Source organism: Vanessa atalanta, chromosome 7 (genome assembly GCF_905147765.1).
Source record: "Vanessa atalanta chromosome 7, ilVanAtal1.2, whole genome shotgun sequence".
Classification (NCBI taxonomy): Eukaryota; Metazoa; Arthropoda; class Insecta; order Lepidoptera; family Nymphalidae; genus Vanessa; species Vanessa atalanta.
In genome coordinates, this window is record NC_061877.1 from 4,292,904 (window position 1) to 4,315,236 (window position 22,333).

Below are 22,333 nucleotides of genomic sequence, written 5' to 3' on the forward strand. Positions count from 1 at the left end.
GTTGAACTGTCTCTTATATATTAAAATAAATAATCTTATTACAAAATGAATTCAGATTTCTCAGAAATCTAAACTTATCTTTGTACATGACACATAACATTTAACAACGTTTTTTGGGTTTGTTGCAATTAAAGTATACTTAATATGGCTATTATGGCATAGCTACAGGATATATTTACTCCATTTTATAGCTACAGGATATATTAAATATATCCTGTAGCTATAAAATGGAGTATAAAATTGGCAACCAATTGTGCGTTACTTTTATAGAAATGTCTCCACTGTCTGTATCAGGTGTCGATTTGACGACATCACAAAGACTGTAATTTGAGACAATGCTACAGATAATTAAAGCTGTTAAGAACTATCGTGATTGTTTTAGTCGACGTTCTTTGGTTGTAATAATATACATTGGTTATTTCATTGGTTAAATAAAAAAGAAATTGAAAACATACTTATAAAATATGAGTCTTTACTGATTATTAACGCACAGCCAAAACTACTGTGTGCAGAAATTTGTTACATAGATTTAATTTATAACGTAATCATCCGCTAATGAAGCATTTTTGAAAATTTCAACATTAAAGGCGTAAATGAGATTAATAACTTTGCATTAATATATCGCGTATGAGGTCAACACGGGTAGTCAGTAGGAAATAAGGTAGTTGCGGGTCCATAATAAATTAAAGGAACGGCTAGACTTTTAGAAACATCTACATTTAGAAGTGACTCAGGTTAAATGACAAACAACTGCTTTACTAATACGACTAGGCCGAAAAATTTTAATTACAGGCTATTTGTGCATTACGTACAGTTGTTTTTTCTATTACACCTACTCAAACATTTTAATGAGACGGCAATTCGATATGACAGGAGAGAAAACAGGCCTGAACAGGAAATTGAAACAAGGGTTCGCACAATTCGAAACAAGGGTTCGAATGTACAAAACGAGGAGCCAAGAGGATAATGAGGTCATTAAATTAATGTTATGTGGATAATATTGGTATATATCTGGTTCGAAATACTTTATACAATGTTGTATTTAAATTATTTTATACGTTGAATCTTTATTTTGCTGTAAAATATTTAGAAATGCGACCGTTCGTATACATATGCGTGCTAATCTGGAAACCTAGCATAAATGGGAGATCTATATTAAATCGTTTTAATGTAATGATGATTTTGATGATGTAATCATTATAACATGAATCATCTAGTCAAAGTCAAAAATATTTATTCAATATAGAAGTGTTTACACTTGCTTATTGATAGTCAAAAATCTACCACCTGTTCAGATATCAACACCATCTGAGAAGAACCGGCGAAAGAAACTCAGCGGGTTTTGTTTTTAATTTCATTTAATTTGAGGAGTCTGAGCAGACTTTCAAATACATTGAAGCAACACACAACATACGAGTATTTAATCTCTACCTCCACATAGTTCTCGCTTTCTATATACGCTTAGATATTTTAAACTACCGTCGGATTTAAATGCGGTTTTCATCAATAAGGAGAGAGATTTATTTGTATAATACAAGCATGTTACAGTGCCGAGAATTTCAACTTTTCGAACGAAAGATTATTTTTTTTATGTTTGTTCTACATCTAAAATTGTATAAAGATGCACACGTGTAAAGCCGGAAAGGGTAGTACATAAATATACAAAGAAATCAGTTAGTTAAAAGGCATGTTGTCCGTATCAATTAGCAACGCTTACTTTTAATACGGCATCCATTAGTCAATTACTGTTTTTTCCGTCACTTATTTCCTTTGCATTAACGACAAACGGTGACATATAAAACAGATTCCGATACAATGCAATGACGTTTATGACTTTTTATTATTAGTTATATTATTGTAAGCGTTACTTTTATTCTTGACAGTAAAACTTGAAATATTATCGATACTACTATTATAAACGCGAAAGTAACTTTGTCTTCACGTTTAAACCGCTTAACCGATTTAGATGGTGTTTGATACGGCGATAGTTTGAGTCCCGGAAACGGAAAAGGCCCTTACTTAATGAACCCCCTGAAGGAATAAAATGGTGGGTGTGTCTGGGAGGGTCACATAAAAATCTTAGCGGAAAAACTGAAAAATATTTTTATTAGTCCAACCCGGTTTTTGAACCCAGATCATCGACCGCCAGGTAATTAGTAAAACTACACTTATATAACTAATTAAACCTTATATGTATTAAAATAAAATACAACTCAAGAAGATTGAAGTCGATTACTGAAATATTTTTTAGTTTTAGCTTAGTATTTCAAAAGGTAAACTTCGGACAAACAAATACATTAAAATTAAATTTCTTTATTATAGACATTAAAGCAATGCAGTATTTTTTATTTTCGTCAATATACTGCTGTACGCTTAATAGTTATAATACGCTTGTAGCTTTGCTTGATTGTAATCAACAAATACATATTTTGAAACATTCGGATCCCAAAAGGACTGGGATATAATGAAAACTTTACTTGGTGGTAGGGTTTTGTGCAAGGCCACCTGGGTAAGTACAACCCACTCATCAGATACTCTACCGCCAAACAGCAGTGCTCAGTATTGTTGTGGCCCGGTTGAAGGGAGAGTGAATCAGTATATTTAACTTAACTTAACTATGGGCTTGTGCCTATAGTTAAGTTAAGTAAAAAGTTAAAGAGACATAACGATTCCATTCGATTCGATTCGAACGATTAATAAACATCTTAGATCTCTATGTTGGTAGTGCATTCGCGATTTAAGAAATGGTTAATACTCCTTACAGCGCTATTGGTTATGGGCGGTGGTGACCACTTACCATCAAGTGGCCCCTTTGCTTGTACTACACACTTACGTATATCATTCAAAAGACTAACATCAAAAGATTGGTTGATAAGCTATTTAACTTCTGTCAAAGGGAATTTGCATCAAAAGGACTCTAAAGAGATCGCTTATGTGGATACTTTGAACGTGTTTAATTTATTTTCTACAATCGTGTTTAAATTTAAACTTAAATAAATAGGTTATTTTATTTAAAATTGATGGCAATCACTAGTTAAGCATAGTAATAACACGAATAATTTCGCCTGAAGTTTTAAATTTCCATGTAATTCGTGCTTATGTAAATGTTTGATATATGAAATTTAATGACTTACGGCATTGTAGCGTTAATATTATATTCTCGCGAATATTCGTATTAATTGATAAAATTAAATAGGTTCGATGATCTTCAACCATATGTAAACATTTTATATGAAAAATATCAAAGACAAAATTCGTCAATAATCAAAGAAAATATATAATAAATACCAATTATTCAGCATTATTGGTGGTTAAGCTTTTATGGAAAATGAAATCCTATATACATGTATATTGCTATATATATGCACATTCCTCATATCATAGTTTTACTCGGTGCCTTTGTGTTTATTCCATCGCTAAGAAGAAATACTACGTATTTTTTTGTTCCGATTTGGAAAAGGTGAGTGAGCCAGTATAATTAGAGGCACAAGGGTGGCGCATTGGCGATCAAAGGTATGTTAAAAAATTCTCAGGTCGCCAATGTGTATGGGCTCACTATACTATAAAAAAAGAAAAAGATTTCGTTTAGGTAATAATTATCATTATCGTAAGATTCACACATTTATTAAAAAGGATTTAGATTCAAATACTTCACAATTGGATAAACGTAGTTATACCAACAGGCACAAGGAACATAACATCTTAGTTCCCAAGGTTCTATAATTTACCCGACATTATTTTCATATTATTTTGAAAATAGAACAGCAAAAAAGAAAAATCTAAAAGTTTCTTTTTTATTAATTCATCCGACAAAAGTCGAATATAGTTCAGACCATGTTTTCCTTAATCATTTCTTCTTTCGGCCGTCTATTGTTGACACAATTTACCACCTACGGTGTGGATATTAAAGGGCCGTGTCTTTTGATGCGATAAATTTGTATAGGTACATAAATATAATATGAAATATATTGAGGTTATATCGCAAATTAAAAATGATTTTAGCTGAAGTAGACTTTTGGTTTCTTTTCTTTTTTAATTCTATGTACATATTTACGTGGTCACTAACCAAATATCGCGGGTTAAAATCAATGCTATTACTATTGAGTTTTCATTTAAGTGATTGATTTTAATAAGTTATATGTAGTAAAAATATCTTGATAAAATTGGAACGTATGTTTTGCCACATACATCATCCACATAATATCATGTCAATAAGAGCCGAGTTGGCCCAATGGTTAGAACGCGTGCATCTTAACCGATGTTTGCAGGTCCAAACTCAGGCTAGCACCACTAAATTTTCATGTGCTTAATTTGTGTTTATAATTCATCTCGTGGTCGGCGGTGAAAAAAAACCATCGTGAAACCTGCATGTGTCTAATTTTAACAAAATTCTGCCACATGTGTATCCAGCAATCCGCATTAGAGAAGCGTGGTAGAATTGTTCCAAACCTTCTCCTCAAAGTAGAGGAGGCCTTAGCCCAGCAGCGGGAAATTCACAGGCCGTTAATGTAATGTTTGTCAATAAAGGGAAAATTAATAATTGATACTGAATGGTCATGACCGTTATGGTAGCGTTCTGTTAGCCATGCGTGGTCAACTGTTGACACGATTTGCTTTGTAAACTCAGTAAATTACTAGGTTTCGGTCTTTGATACGTATATAAAAATAATTCAAAGCAATATTTCTTATTTGAGGTTTGTTCTCGGTGAAGGTTAGGTTTGTTGTGGCCAGGAATTTCAGGAAACAAGTAATTATTATTTATATAATTTTTGGTAAGTTCTCTTTCTATAAGTGTTTTGTGGTTTTAGCCGAGTGGAGTAGATCCACGCTATTTTAGCCGTTATAGTCTTAGCCGTTTAGAGGATTTTGCTATGCACGTCCATCTTTATTCAAAATGGTATTAAGGAAATAAACCATTAGCAAAAGAATTCCCAAAGAAAATAAGTGTCAGGCAAGGTTTGTCATAAAATTCAACCAATTCATCAGACTGGTTGTGTTGTTTAATAAAATATTTATCGTTAATATTTTCAAAAATTTCATGTCATGATATTTTAAAATCTATATAAAAATCAATAATATGGGGTTATCCAGCACAATTAATTGTTCTAATCAGACTGATAAATACTGAGATTATCGCATTCAAACAAACAAAGTCTACTAACAGTCAAATTGAAACAGCATATCAAAGCTAGCAACGGCGTGTATATTAGTTATATTTTAAAAGTGCAGATGAGTAATAAACTTGAACTAATGCTACTCATATTTATTTTAATTAAAAGTAATTTCATTCTGTTATATAATATAAGTAAAGGATAAAGGATCTGACGTTACTCTTTTTTTCGTACTTTACGTTCGTTTCGGTATATTCAAAAGCGTTCGTAATGCTCGACCATTCATAAGTACTTGTGAAATTATATTTAAATGAATATCATATATTTTGATCTTGAGATTTTGATTTTCAAGTTGAGAGAAATTCCTGAATTAAGTATACACACAACGGTACAGAGTATACATATATTTCTAAATAAAATGTAACTATTAAACAACGAATTAATTGTATTTATATTCAATCGCAATACACAATTAAATACTAATCACTTTTACGAAGATGTTATTTAGTCGTTACCCGCGGCTAAAACTTAAACTTCAAAGTAATTTAACTAAGACGCGGGAAACAATTGTTTTCATCAATTTAGTGTTGATTTTCACGTTGAATTATTTATTAGGCATAAATACCTCTTGGTAAATTATATTTTAGATTAAATAAAGCGTTTATGCGACAGTCTGTTTTACGTTACTATCGATTTAAATAACATTTTCATTGAATTATTGGCTTGAGTTGTGTTCCGGTTTGAATGGTGAGTGAACTAGTGTAACTACAGACACAAGGGACATAACATCTTAGCTCCCAAGGTCGGTGACGCATTGGAGTGATGTAAGGAATAGTTATTATTTCTAACAGCATTTCATCAGGTGGACCACTCGCCCGTACGGCTTCTCATATTAATTGATTTTTTTTTAATAAATTCTCTAATTATTTATATAATTATGTACATAAGACGCAAATAAAACCCAAGGGACGATCGCAAGATAAAATTAATATCCTTATCTAAACCTTTTAGAGCGTATAATTGCGTGAAATTTATAATTATTTCAGTAATCCGAAATCAAGTAATCCTCCCAAAAAACGTAAACGGATAAAACATTTCAATTATTCCTCGTTAAAACCTAAATATTTTGTAATAAAAAGTGTTTGTACATTAACAGTTCTTTTTGTGAATATTTATTTCACAATACAAAATAAGTGCTTGATGTACAATTGCATTGCATTGCAATGCCAGTTTTGATGCTGAACACATTACTACCAGACACGCTTAGGAAAGGGAAAAAAAGTTAGTTGGGTCAAAGGAAAATCGATGAATTAAACAGACAATCATATTACTCGCTATAAAACGTACATGTGTGTTCAGCATCAAAACTGACGAAGGTTTTCTTACTGTGACTGTACATGTGTTCAGTCACAGTAAGAAAACCTTCGTCAGTTTTCAACATTGGGAACATTCCTTTAAGTAATAATTATATAGATTAAAATAATTATATAAAATGTCGTTTCAGAAAAGTCGTTTAAAATTCGAAACACATTTTGAACTATCGATATTAAACTAGCGCCTATTTTTATACAGCAAAAACAATCTTTTCAGGAAGTTTCAAGCTCGTGCAAGATATGGCACCATTTCTGGCGAAATGAATTACGTGACGTTGAAAACGTTTAAAATGAAATTCACACTTTACATACTGCTAGTTATATTCGCATCATGCTCTTGCCAGATGAATGAGTCTGATACTTATTTGAGTAAATTTGTAGCAGACTTGTGGATAGACGGAATGGACGTTGTGAGAATTATTTCGAGAGATTGCACAAAAAAGGTATCAAAATTATTATGTAATATATACATATTTTATTATCTGTATTTAAATAAAAATGTTGTTTTTCTAGAAGTTTCTCAATTGTTTTTCTTATCAAGATCTCATTAATTTGAATTTAGAACTATCTGCAATTGTGTTTTGTCAAATCAATTATGGAATATATCACAATTAATAAACAAAGACAGTTAGCAAAATAATGATGATTATTAAATAATATATTTAATCAGGTCTGGTTAGACTAGCTTATTTTATTTTTCATTGAAGCGAAATATTTAATTATTTCGTAATTTTGTATCTCACAGACTGAGCGAATGGCCTCATATGTATGTACATTTACAGCTCTACGAAGTTTACTAAATGAAAAAATGTTCGTTTTTTTTGTTCTATAAAAAGTGCTAGTGGTCATAGCGTTAATACCGACAGACAAAATTTTTCTACATATCGCTTCTGGCTTTGTCTCATAAAGTTTTTATTAAAAAATATTCTATAGATTTGATACAATAACAATATTCTTTATACCTAACTTTATGTTATAATATCATACGACATAATAAAGGTGGCGTTTTCATTTAAGAATTAATGACTTGGAATAATATAAAATTTAAAAAAAGAATCGGACTACAAACTTTTTTCTTCAAATTGAAATGAGACTTAACAGGAATACATTAAAAATTTAAAAAAAAAAAAAAAAACAATTTTACATTTATTATCTAATAAAGACATAGTTCTAGAAAAACAAACATAATAAAAAACCCGAATTGTTATGAAGATCTCTTCTTTTTGTGGTTTAAAAATAATATTATGCAAGCCTCTTATTTCAAGACGATATATTTTCTTTCTTAAAATCTTTAACATTATTTTAATTCGTATATACATCATTTTTATCATAATATTTATTATATTTTTAAGGGGGGGTTTCTATATATCTCATAGTCGATAAAATATGTTGACCTTATTATGTAAGAGATTGCTATAAACTTTTTATTGCTCGTTTTATTACATGAAAAAACAATTTACCTCGCGGTGAAAAGAGGTTGACACAGTCATTTAATAATGTGAAAATAAGTTTTGTGCAAATAAAATGTAAATGCTGGGAAACATTCTTTATTTTTATACAATAAAACAGTTTCAAGAGACAGATATTTCAGAAATTGTTTTATAAAATTTTTAGTAAAGGTCACAATTTTATTTTAAGTCAGTCCCGCTTAATTAATTTAATACACAAACTTTTAGTGCAAGCGATATTACGATATTAAAAAAAAAAACATTATAAGTATTTTTGAACGTGTATATTTTAATATCAATTTGTTTTTTAGTAATATAATTAACATGAATGGGTACCTTATTTTATTTTATACTTTCAGTACAAAGGTTTCAAAGAAATTATTAATAATAAGGAATATTATCCGAAGTTTGTAAGGTGTGTTAAGAGAAAGACGTTAGACGTTCTGGACCGCAGCTTGAGCCTCGACGTTGTACCCATCGTAGATGGAGTGAATTTAGTGCGTTTTGAGCTTATCGATCATTCGGGAAACATCTTACGAGAGAATGAGACAAGGTATGTATTGTATGACTTTTATTTTTAAACAACTGACGTTCAACCAATAATAATGTTTCATGGTTAGTTACTCGTATGAACGTTGCTTAGCGATTTTTTTTAAAATAGTGTTTCATCTCTTTCTGGCACGGCGTTTTAAATTTGAAGAAATTCAAGGTTTTTGTGAGTGTTATATCTGCGTTTATAGTTATTGAATTCGTCTGGGCTTATTACTATTATTTGATGTGAAAAAAATTATCATTCGATATTTAGAATAATTTATTTATATAAGAACATGACAATTTTTAAATTTTAAATTTATATTTGTAGGTATATGATTTAAATAATATACAATAATTAAATTAAAACGAAAACTGAAATAATATGTTATGTATAAACCGACTTCAAAAGAGAAGAAGTTTGTCAATTCGAATATATTTTTTTCATGTTTGTGACTCATTCATGAAGAAAGTATACTTTGATTTTCATATTGATACGTGCTTCAATATACAGACAGAATTATTTACAAACAACAATATGATACCGAAAATGTGTTAATGAGTTTTCAGTTGATATCAATTGTTCACAATTCTTTTACAAATAATTTAAAATTTCTTTATTATAAATACGTAAGTAGCTATTGGTAATATTTCTTAGGTTAGATAAATATTTATTATTATTTTAAAGTATATGTTCTTTCGACGTAAGAAAATATGTTATTTTTGTTTTATATTATTATACTGGTATTGAACTAACTGTTTCACAACGTTATGTCAATATGTTTTATTTTACTCGGATAATACAATTAATATTAATTGAAAGAGTCTACGAAAAAAAAGTTGAAATTTTAGAAAAACATCAGCGCTATAAATATTCATTTGTTTCACTTGGTGGTAAGGCTTCGTGCAAGCCCGTCTGGGTAGGTACCACCCACTCATCAGATATTCTAACGCCACCAGCAGTAATCAAAGACTATATCATACTTTCAGAGTAACTGAAACATTTCCGTGGACAGTTTATACACACAATGATAAACTTATATTCCGGGATGTTTTAAAAAAAATCTCGACGGAATAATACATTCATTTTTTAGCCAGTGAAGGCCTCTGTCTATACTTGAGATTATCAGCCTCATGTACTTGCCACTTGTGTCACACCAAATTGTGCTTTTTTTTAATTCAAAGTAGACCATAAATTCATCAGTTTCTGATATAAGTTTATTATGACAAACGTTTGATTTTTAATATTAACATTCTATTCTTCACTCCCAATTTGTTTTTTTTTTTGCGAAATAGTAAAATATATAATACATAAAAAAATATTATACTAAGCGGGTAAAAATGTACGATAAGGAAAATAAGAGGTGTGGGTCGAACAATAGGGTGAAAATCTATTCAATATGTGTTGAAAGACATTTCGTATGTTATAAGAATGAGATTATTATCATTCATAGAATTTATAACATAACATTATTATAATGCTTATATTTCGAGGAACGTGAGGCGATAATGAAGTTCAACGGCGATGACGCAAATCTAATGCTGCTTTTATAAACGACTTAAAAAAAGTAGAAGTCAATATCGAAGTATTTCATAGATATAATTATTGAAATCTTTTAACAACTTATGGTACTTATATAATGTACCCTGGTATAATGGTAATTAAGCGATCCCGTGGCGCCCATCGATGAGACGGAGAGGGTACCGCTGGTTTTTTAGTGGGTATTCCGGTGTGCCACTAACATCTTGGGCACCGGCGAGTCCCACATACCCCCCCACTTCCACGTGGGGGAAGCGCGTAACGCGTTTTTCCAGCGAAAAAAAAAGGTATAATGGTCATAAATTCAAAAACAGAAATTGAGATTGACAGTGTTGAGTGTATAATAAATTCTATCCAACTGTTAGAAATTCTCATTTTTACTTTAAAATGAGCCGAGTTGGCCCAGTGGTTAGAACGCGTGCATCTTAACCGATGATTTCAGGTTCAAACCTAGGCAGGCACCACACATATCAAACAAATTTTGGTATACGTGTTGAGTGGGGTGCCATTTGCCGGCGGCGGTGTCGTGCCATTGCACGGCAAACGGCGGCGCACCGTAGACATGGGTCCACGCCCTTTCTCCTTTGTGGTTATATAGCGTACCTATTTCGTTGCTGTATATTATTATTATCTATTGTTACATGTTCGTTTATTGGTTTTATTTAATTGTAAATTCTTTAAATAATTATAATTTCTGAAGTTTCATATCTATCGGGAACGAATTACCGGCAGATCGATCTGCCGGTAATTGATCTATAAGTAATACATTACAGAAAGATATTAAGCATGTTTCGTTTCCTCTAAAATAGTAATGATTTTGGTTTACTATGGTTCGATTTTTTTCACAAATTTCTTGACGTTGTATTAATTTAGGTTGATAATTAAATATACACGTAATTGTTATATTATATAACATGATATGATCCATTGATACAGTATTAGCTTTATCAATAAAACATGTGAATCTTCAACGGTGAAATTCTGCCACGTGCACACATATATATCATTCAACCCACACTAGGACAGCGTTGTTTAATTAACTAGATTTTTTTTTAAAAAGAAGGCCTTATATAAACTTTGTAATATTTACAGTTTCATGTTTTTAAATAGCATCATTTTTACGACGCCAATGCTTATGGACATCGGTGACCATTTAATACATGACATAAAATAATGTAAAAGGGTTAACAAATTTACTATTTCGAATAATCCCAAAGATTTAATATACGCTATATCTTTTATTAAATAGTGATAAATCACAATTTCGCGAAAAAAGTCGAGATGTTTGCTGCCCGTAAGAGCCAAGGTTAATGCACGCGAAATAATTTGTCAACGTCATGTAAAGTGGGTTTCAAATACAATTGTGTAAGCGCTCCGGTTTCGTCAATGTGGCAAAACAATACAGTAGGTAGACTAAATATTTATAGCTTAATAAATTTTATAACGCTCGCCTGCAGTTTGATTGACGTAAACATTTAACACATAAAAACACGAGTTGTTGTGATGTCCATTGCAATGTGATGTGTTCAATGAATTTGAATATACACATTTTAAACCTATGGGTATCTTGGACTACTATTGGAAACTATTGGATTTTGAACATTTTATTAGTAACAGAAAATATTCAAATGAAAACTATTTATGAAAAGAATGCTTTTCCTTTGAAGGTTTTTCTTCAAAGACAACAATACTACAATCGATACCTATATAACGCAATGATATACTATAATAAGATACATTAATACAAATTTATTTAAATATTTTTATATTAAACATGCAGGGATAAACATCCCAAAAACTTTTGGACTCTATGAACGTAATAATGTCAATTCCGTTTGGCTCCATTACATTTTTGTTTGCGTATCTATTTTTTCTTCTAATTGTTGTATTGAACGTCAAACATACAATAATACATTCAGATGGCGTAAAAAATCCCTAACCAGTAAGAACCAGTTAAACAGAGTACAGAGTATCTTATCGACAAAAATTGAAATGCATCATTCTACATTTGCTATGGTTTATTTAACAAAGTACGGTATTAAGTACGATATTAAACCAACTACGCGTAGAGGCCCATATCGTACGGATTTCGCGTGCAAATTGCAAACGATCAGCAAATGTAAAGACGGAGCAGTATTCACAGAAATGAATTATTAAGTTAATTAAATAGTAATAATAAATCTTACGTTCGTACGTATGCAATGGTCGTAATGCACTGCAGTATACTGTCATCTCTAAGCTTTATTACTATATACATAGATCTCAAACTTGCAATAGCATCTTGGAAACATGCATACGTTAAATCCGAAGCAGTATACCGATCCAATAGAAATCGCTACGTCTGTACGGTCTCGTATGGTACGTATGTCATTCAATTTGTTCTAGCGTTATGAACCGATAAAAACATAAGTGTATTGGAAGCGTGAATTGAAATATGAAACTAATACGTATGAACGATCCAATTTATATTGAACATGGACTATAAACACGATTTTTATTGGACGTATTAATATGAACTGACATTATAATTTTACTATAAACTTTACTAAGCTAATTTGTTTTATTGCGATTTTTTAAAGATATCTTATTAAAGGAAAATATTAAAATTATTAACCGTTCTATTCTTAAAAAATACGTATATTTAGCCTTAATCTGTACCTGCCTCTGTCAAGTTTTTCTAAAACATTCTAAGAATTTTGATGCGGTTTACACTATAAGATAGAGCGATAAATGAGAAAGGTTTCATTTATACATTTAATATTTTGTACAAAATTGGTGTACTAAAATGACGTTTTACCAACAACATTGTTTTCGTAAACTTACATGGCTAAGCCTGGGTAAGCCTTAGGAGATACATTAGAACAATGTACAACGCAATCGTAGCTCTTGAACAAACCAACAGAAAAGTTTACATAACATGTATCTATATCCTAAGGGATACTCATAACAATCATATTTGTCTATTACAGATTAGAAAAAAATCTATAGGTTGTTTGCAAAGCCAGACCGGTAGCTATTGACGAGATTCAGTGATACCAAAAAAAAAAAATCAATTAAATAATATTAAGATATAAAACTAACACAACAACCACTTCGCTCTAATGATATACCGTTGAATTATTTAGATCCTATTTTTAGTTCGTGGACTGAAAGAGAGTTGGAAGAAGACGAATGGAAAAATCTTGCCCTAAAACGATTAGCGAGAGTATTTCGCACTCATGTTATAAAGTTCGACTTTGAAGATGACAACATTTATGATAAAGGTAAGTTTATAACAATTATCTGATTTAATATAATGACTTGTATATTATAATAATTTTTGATAGAATTTATAGCGGTAACTTTACAAAAATTAAATTACTTGAATCCGACGATTTATAAGTATACTTAATTTTTCGATATAGGTATAAATCTATTCACTGGCTAAATCTTTTTGTATTTTTTTTTTGCTGTCTTTACTCTTAGTCGTCTCATTCACACTAGGACATCTTATAAGCGCGAACTTCACTCACTCACACTAATGCACGCCGTAGAATCTTATATAGATGATAAAAAGCTTGATTAGCATACGTTGAGTTTTGCAGGATATTAATTTCATTGTAATTTATCTGTACCCATGTAATTTGACTTTCAAAAATGAGTAACTCGTGACTTTTATGCCGGTTTTATTTTGGTATAATCTACATTCCGACCCGTCGTACGAATCTACATTACTTTTGTAAAATAACAGTTTAATAGTGCTTGTTCGTACCTGCTTGCTATATTTTGATTTGTTCAATCAATCGCTGAGTATAAAATATGCAATATTAATTAAATTAAGAAGTTCAAATAAAGGTATTCAATAAGCGTGCAAACGATTGACAGTTATGGTGTGTTATGGACATGGAAATGAATGAATAAAAATATCATATCATAATCATAACATGAATTAACCCAGATATTATACACGCGAGTGTGTAGGCGTGGGTGATGGCTTACATTATGCGTATTATATCCAGTGTTATGCAATATGTAAATCTTTACGTTCATTACGTGTCTATACATTATAATTTGAGGTTCGCAGTTTGAACGTGCTAACTATATACACATTGTAGAAACGTACTTGTCACAGCGTGTGAATATCTCACTAAACAAAGGTGTCCACACGCTGATTGACTATATATGTATATATAATTTTATATATGTTATATAAGTCGACGGACTGGCAAATTGACTACTTGGTGGTAAGTGGTGACCACTGCCCATAGTGTATGAAATATTAATTAAACTTCAAACCAATGCGCGAAGAAAGCTTGGAAAATAAGATGTTATATCCCTTTATTCACCCCTCAAACCGAAACAGAACGATACTAAGTATTGCTGCTTGGCGTTAGAATATATTATGATTGAGTGGTACCTACCTAAACGGACTCGCACAAAGCCCTACCACCAAGTACAATAGTTGATAGATATATGTGACAGAGTTTTATCTGATTCATGGAGTTTTATAATTATAATGATAAAAATTGTGAACACAAATTAAGCTTGTGAAAACTGAAGGGTCCTTGTCCGGTTTTAAACCCCATTTTTTTAAAGTACAGCCACTTGGCAGACACTGTCCTAAGATGATAACAATATAATCGGTGTTAATATTTTTTAACAAAAGTCTATTGTATATGAAATTTAATATAAGTAATATACATAATATCTATGATATATATTATCCTCCTGACCGATTTCGGGCACAGCGGCAGAGAGAGTGGCCTACTGCGCGGAGCACAGGACATTCGTACGCACACATAGATGTATCTAATTCCGATTAGACGGTAAATCCGTCACGATCGGAAAGAGTTCAGACACAGGACCAAAAGCATTACTTCGAGGTACAACAAACATTGTCAATTTCCAGACCCTGATCTGCTACTGAAAATAACGATGAAAAAACCTAACATTTTTTAATGGTCCGTCCGCCAATTTTACTCCAACACTTTACGTTTAATAGGTCACAGGCCTGATAACTTATGAAATTTATGTAAGAATATCTTTACTAACATAGATTTATAAAAATTAAATTAAAACTTCGTAAGAAACTTATCTTATTTATAAGTTCGAAGCATTTAAATTCTTATTATGAGTTATTATTTCGTATTTCATTTTAATAAATTCATCTCATGTATCTTTGTTTTATAATAACTCTCTAATTATATTCCTTCAACTCTAATAACCGGGGAATATTCAGTAAATTTGATATATAATTGTAGTAACGTTATTAAATGTAACCGGAGTGTTCTGTACATAATGAGAAATCAGACAGTGCGGTGATGAGAAGTAATCGAATTAAATATGTATCATGAATAAATCTTATATGGAAATGGATGAACATTATTTTGAGATTATTAGGGCTTGTTTGTAGTTCGCTCAAAATAGACAAAATAATTCTAGGAAGCTTATAGGCCAGTCAATAAAGCCCGTGAAGGTCAAGTAATTAGTATCATTTAGATTTTTTGATATGTGGTTTCGGACGTTAAAATAATAACAAAAATAAAATTATCAACCCTTTGGGGTGAACGCTAGGGGGTTGAGAGGGTGAAAAGCGTTTTTCCTTATAACTATGTAAAAAAATTGTTAGATGGTTGAAAATTGGACAGAAGGTGAAAATAATTATAACTTACCTTGTATTAAAATATCAACCTTTTTTGTTTAGTGCAAAATTAGTTATTAACAAAAAAGAATGCATGTTCAGCATTAGTCATGAAATCATAGTATAGTGTAAATGTTTGCAGTTGAATACAGAGGTCGACGTCGTCATCACATGATGACCATGATGATGTTTGGAGTCGTATCCATTGGAATGGTCCTTATACCTATGGGCTTTCAATTTCTTGCCGTGTTGGGAGGGAAGGCACTCCTCTTGGCCAAGATGGCTCTCATACTTGCATCGATACAAGGACTTAAAAAGGTAACTATAGACAATTTTAAATTATAATTATGACACCTGAAAATTTAATTTCATTTAATGACAATATTTTAATAAAAAATATTTACATTTAAGCCTTATTTTTATACAAATTATCATTAATAACAGCTAATATATAAATTATGACAAAATATATATTTTTTTAAGTATTTTCACAATCAATTTAAAATAAGACAGATTTGTAAATAAACATTTAGTAACTTAACGTAACTTGAAATTATTAATTATCTGTTACCATAAATTATCTGTCCACACATGTATTTCGTTTTAATTAGGTACACATATTTTAACATTATTAAACAGCAATCGCACGTCGTAATAAATTAATTTAATTTACGCGCTAATTCAACAGTCACTGAGGTTAACTTAATTTTAACAAATTTAACGAAATTCCAAACTAAATTGTCCCACATTAACACGCTTAACATTCTTGTTCTATTTTAGGTAGACACTTATGATGGGTATCATGAAAGAGGGAAGGTATGACAATCTATAAATATAACCACACTTAACTTAACCCTTATCTGCCCAAGGGTACGTTATGACCCCACTGAAAAAAATAGAACTGTTAAATTATTACAATCAATGCAACAAAAGTCCTGGGCATATACGGGTTAATAAAAATATAAAAACAACCGAAGAAGACTAATCACTAAACTGTATCACGTTACTAATCAAAAACGATGATAAAAGGTTAACAGATGTTCTGTTCCAGATTGCTGCAAGTCCGCTAAGCTACGGCTTCTACCATTCCTACCCTCCTTTTGATCATCATTTCGATAAAAGAAGCCGTGACGAACACACGCCATCAACAGCATATCTTGAGTCACAATTTTTAAAGAAAAAACTCAATCAAGCTGATGATACAGCTGATTTAACATTACCAGAATCAGATAAACCATTTACAAATATTGGGAAAGAAATGACAAAAAATGAAGCGATTATTAAGGAAGATTTAAGACAGTATCCAATTTACACAGGGCTCACATTACCCGATAAATTAACTTCTATAGATTCACAACCAACATTAGTTGACCTTACAACTAGACCGGGAGAAGTTCAAGTGGACTACTCGTTAGATTTGCCCTTCAATGGATTTCGTTTTCAAAGTCCCACTCCTGTCGTTTCAGCTTGACGTATTTGCAAGACTCTTCAGAGATCTATTCGATGTAATAACTAGAATATTCTCATATTTTGCACAAGTTCTGTATCCAAACAGACACGTTTTATATAATAGTTATTGACAATGTGTAATAAATATATATGTTCTATATGTAATACGTGTATTCGAATGTAAACTAAAGTTGTTTTCTTTTAATATTCTTTTTATTTCCGTCTAACTCTCATTTGCTTAAAATATCCGTCGTATTAAAAATATAAGAGTTACATTTTCTTTGTGACCGTTTATATAAACTAATATTATAAATGCGAAAGTAACTCTGTCTGTTAGCTCTACGCGCTTAAACCGCTGAGCCGATTTAGATGAATTTGGTATAGAGATAGTTTGTACCCCAGGGAAGGATACGAGTTTTTTTTAATCCAGCGAAGACATAAAATTCAGTTCTACCTTTTGTGTATTATAAAGTTTAATCTAGTAGGTAAATGAATAAAGGATAAGTAGTATGTGATTTCAACGATAATGATTAATAAATATAAAGATACAATTAATTATATTTTATCGTAAATTAATACTAATATTGCAGTATATCATGTAAGATTCACTTCCAAGGAATATAATACAGGAAAATAAAGAATGTAGTAGCTCTACCCCGTGACGTCATATTTTATGATCACATTAACATCTAATGGACACTTTATTTTGAAAGCAATTAATGGTATTGCTCAAGCTTTTATGTGTTTTCACTTTATTAGTCGACCCCGTCTCTATTCAAGTTTAGATTTTAAAATAAAATATTTATATACAACCTTCAATTAAAGTATACACTTAATATAAAAACTTTATTAACATTTGTTTCGTTTCTTCTTTATTTATAAATTGCTTTAGGTTATTTTATCCTATTTTTAATTAATTCAACGGACTGTAGCGGAATTTTGGAGTATTTTTTTTGACATAGAATTAGGTATAAAATATTAATTTCCTTTCATTCAAAATATGTGTATTGTATACATACGTATTTATAAATCTGCGATACTTACAAGACTTTTACCTCATCTTTGGTTAAAATTAGCGTGTTCTATCAATTCAGCCATCTTGGCGCGTTCCCCGTTCTTTGTCGAGCCGCAGCAACAGACCCGTGACGCCTGTATTTTTTATTTATACTTAATTTACTAAGTAAAATATTGGATTTTTTTTTATTAGCATTAGCAGCCCGTAAATGTCCCACTGCTGGGATAAAGGCCTCCTCTCCTTTGAGGAGAAGATTTGGAGCATATTCCACCACGCTGCTCCAATGCGGGTTGGCGGAATACACATGTGGCAGAATTTCGTTGAAATTAGACACATGCAGGTTTCCTCACGATGTTTTCCTTCACCGCCGAGCACGAGATGAATTAGAAACACAAATTAAGCACATGAAATTTCAGTGGTGCCTGCCTGGGTTTGAACCCGAAATCATCGGTTAAGATGCACGCGTTCTAACCACTGGGCCATCTCGACTCTTAATATTGTTTAATTAAAATATTGGATATACAATATATACATATTATGAAGGCTGAAGCCGCAGACCGATCGCGATGGAGGACATCTGTGGACGCCCTCTGCCCCATCTAGGGGACAATAGGACATTCATCATCATCGTCACCATGGAATATGTAATATGTACATTTTTTTTATTTAATCAAAATTATTGTTGTTAAATTTGGAATATACATGATTATAAGAACATAATATAAATGTTATTTCTATCTTAATACAATAATATAGTAAGTACACAGAGTGTGCACTCAACGTAACTATTACCATAATATTTGAGCTGTTTTCTTCGTTTGAGTACATCGCTTATATGAAAGCTTATTTCTTAATAGGATATTATTTTGTCAGTCAGATATCTCGTTCAGGATACTTTACTCAGCAGATCGAAAGACACCCCAGCTTAAGTCAACTCTTCAAATACCACACCGTTTCTGTTCTCTAGAGCCATTTTTGTGTTCTATCTTATCGAGTTGCTTTAAGCCGAAACCATTTATCGAATTATGAAAGCGATTACATCGGTAACATCGATTGAAGCTGTATTCAGTCTATACCTTATTCAAAGATTGCCTGTGAATCGTTATTAACCAGCGATAAGTAAAAGTATTTAAACTTGTATTATTTCAAGTGAAATGTTGTGTTAAAGTAGTCATATAAGATATGGTGGGTTATTACGTAGCTCCATGTTTGAGAATGCCTAGTACATAGAATACGTAGATCTGTAAGGATTCTAGCTTGAAAAAATTAACTATAAATGAAAAATTTAATCAAAATATTATTATTGTGCACGTCTGTGGCAATTATGTGTGTTACACGTGTTGCTTATGTTAGCGTGCGTCTCTTATTTAACAACTATCTAGTATGTTATAGTCTTTAAATGAAATTCTTCATAAGCAAGGCGGACGTAGTTTTTTTACATTCGCAATAAGAAAGCTTGTATGTAGTAGCCCTGGTTTCCTCCCTCGGAATCAATGTATACCAATTAATATTATTATAGGATAACCTGAATGTTACTGTTCTTTATTAGTGCCATCTTTTCTTATACTTTTTATATAAATCTAACAAAATACATATCTCGTTTACCTTTATCTGACAATCCATTTGATATAGTTTTTTGACTCGCGGGAGCATGGAGGTTAGTGCATGTTCAACTCCGTGAAGCAACTAGTTTCTCTATATAACAATCACAGGATTGGAATTATACCGGTGTAAGCGCAGTTCTGCCAGTCCCGACAGCATTCGCCTGTAATGTAACAATAAAGATTCAATTTTGATCATTCGTTTGCAGTCGAGTCAGTTGCTTTTAAACTGTAAGCTTCCCTGTTATTAATATTATATTATAAATTATATTATTACGCACTGTAACGTACAGATCTTCTTACTTACTTTTGTAATTCGAGGACCGCCCTATAAACGTCACAATGTTCTTATCAGACTCAAGTAAAGTATATTCAAGACTTAATATGTAATCGATTAAGGTGATTTCGAGTTATAGTCTAATAACTTGTTAAAACTTTTGTCAATCGACAATTACTTTCACTTGGTGGCAGGGCTTTGTGCAAGCCCGTCTGGGTAGGTACCACCCACTCATCAGTTATTCTACTGCCAAACCGCAATACTTAGTATAGTTGTGTTACGGTTTGAAGGGCGAGTGAGCCAGTGTAACTAAAGGCACAAGGGACATAATATCTTAGCTTTCAAAGTTGGTAGCGGTTTGGTGTAATGAAAGGAATGGTTTTTATTTCTTACTGTGTCAATGTCTACGGCCTTTGGTGACAATTTACCATCAGTTGGTCCATATGCCCGTCTGCCTATCTTTATATATAAAGTAAAAAAATATATAATTATAATGATAAAAACCCAGTTATGATATAACTGGGTTTTTATGTGATTATCATACGTTTCTCGTTTGGTATAGGAGTATTGTGTAATGAAACCAGGAAGTGCTTGATAATCCAGGCCTGCTTAAGATGATGGGAAGCCTTTGCCCAGCCGTGGGCCTTTTTTATTGCAATTTTATTGTTATTCGAAAGTTACTTTTTATCGATATTTTCTTTAAAAAAATATTTTTATTTCAAATTGTAATTGCATGATATGCTCTGTTTTAATGTTGCTCTATTATTATTAAACACCGATCAAATTTATGATACTAAACGAGAATCGCTCTATTTTACTTCACACTTTGTTTGCAAGAATTTGTCGTAGTGAAGTTTATATAGTTCCAAAACAGTTTAACTATAGAAATACATTGATGTTGGAACAAAAGTCTAAGGCGAAATTATTTAAAAATAAACATTGTTTTTAAGTTTACATTACCAAATATCGGCCATAGTACAAGACCAGCCAAGTCCATAGTACAATTCGATCAACTGACCCATGCCGCTGAACCAGCTCCTCATTAGGAGATTAGAGCTTTGTCCACAAGTGGATGAATTACTGGAATATTTTTTTTACTGTGAATACATTTTATTATTATTAAATAATTTTCTTGCAAATTCACGCGTCAAACTTAACTTTTAAATATAAAAATTCTAATAACATGCATGGAAGCAAAGCTTACTTAAGTATTCGCTACTCGTAATAAATTCACAAGTTTAACTTGCTATGAGACCTACTTTATTTACTGAAGTCGCGAAAACTAAAGGTTTAATTTCGAACTCGGTCAAAACAATAACATATGGACGAAACTTACACGCTTTTAAAAAATATATATTAAAAATAATCTGTTAGTAATAATCTCTACACAAAGAACAATAATAAAAAGTATAAACACACTCTCCGCAAAGAACGACAGTAAAAAGTATAAATACACATAAAATAATAGTTACCAAAACATTTGGTTTTAAGCAAATTAGTCGCTACAGCTGGAAAGGCATTAACAGCAGATACGACTAGATAGTCGTATGTCTATGAATTACTAACGTCCATTGATTGTCAATTTCCATGGATATTGCTATTACGGGCCAATCTGTGTGCTTTTACGCCATCTATAAATAAAGCAGATCAGCATAGTGAGATACTGCCTTTGTTAGGAAGTAGTCGTAACGAACAAAATTAAAAGCAAGATTTTTTTGATGACGTCACGATTACTTCGTCTTTGTCACTATTCAGCAACAAGGAAATGGAAGACAAAATAACATCTACGCTTTGTTAAGCGTAGATGTTATTTTGCGGTAGTGTTCTACCGCTATTTTAACAATAATAGATAATATAATATATTCTCGCTGTTTCAGCAATTACATGATCGTTATGTTTTTTATTTGTTCAAGTTAGCAGATATATCATGATTTTAATGTTCAATACCCTAATTGTATGTAACATGTAATATCTATTCATCTGCTTAGCCTAAAGGTTGATTGGCAGAAAGTCCTTTATATACATTTGGCCCTCATTTTGTAGTACCATATTATATCTAATAATTCTGCAAATGATTGTTGATCTTTATATTTGTATCGATTCTCGCTAATGTGACTTCTGTTGCCAATTATTCTATGAATTATTTATAAACGTATTCCTCTCTCTCTATTCGTAGGTCAAGCATATTCGAAATAAAATCAGAACGTATTTACGACGAGTACATAGTGATATATTTTTCTACGAGTGTAATTACTTATATTGTCCCCGATCCTCATTAATCGGCTTGTCCTATCGATTAAGCAGCATCGCTGTGAACAATAGCTGATCCAAAACTAATGAAATAGGGATACTCGCACCAATTACAGGA

At 31.5% G+C, this 22,333-nt stretch overlaps 1 protein-coding gene across 1 annotated transcript; it reads left to right on the forward strand.

Moving 5' to 3' along the window:
- The first annotated feature begins 6,828 nt into the window (after positions 1-6,828).
- LOC125065423 lies at positions 6,829-17,099 on the forward strand. Its single transcript, XM_047673003.1, has 5 exons — positions 6,829-6,927; positions 8,292-8,485; positions 13,142-13,266; positions 15,766-15,941; positions 16,675-17,099. The coding sequence occupies exons 1-5, from the start codon at positions 6,829-6,831 to the stop codon at positions 17,092-17,094; spliced, it is 1,014 nt and encodes a 337-aa protein (XP_047528959.1). The 3' UTR covers positions 17,095-17,099.
- Positions 17,100-22,333: the final 5,234 nt, after the last annotated feature.

Bases quoted from the DNA above. Each gene is read 5' to 3' on its own strand.
- LOC125065423 (XM_047673003.1), top strand. From the start codon at position 6,829: ATGAATGAGTCTGATACTTATTTGAGTAAATTTGTAGCAGACTTGTGG. The intron at 13,267-15,765 runs GTAAGTTTATAA...AAATGTTTGCAG, and splicing joins TGACAACATTTATGATAAAG to TTGAATACAGAGGTCGACGT. The intron at 15,942-16,674 runs GTAACTATAGAC...GTTCTGTTCCAG, and splicing joins CGATACAAGGACTTAAAAAG to ATTGCTGCAAGTCCGCTAAG.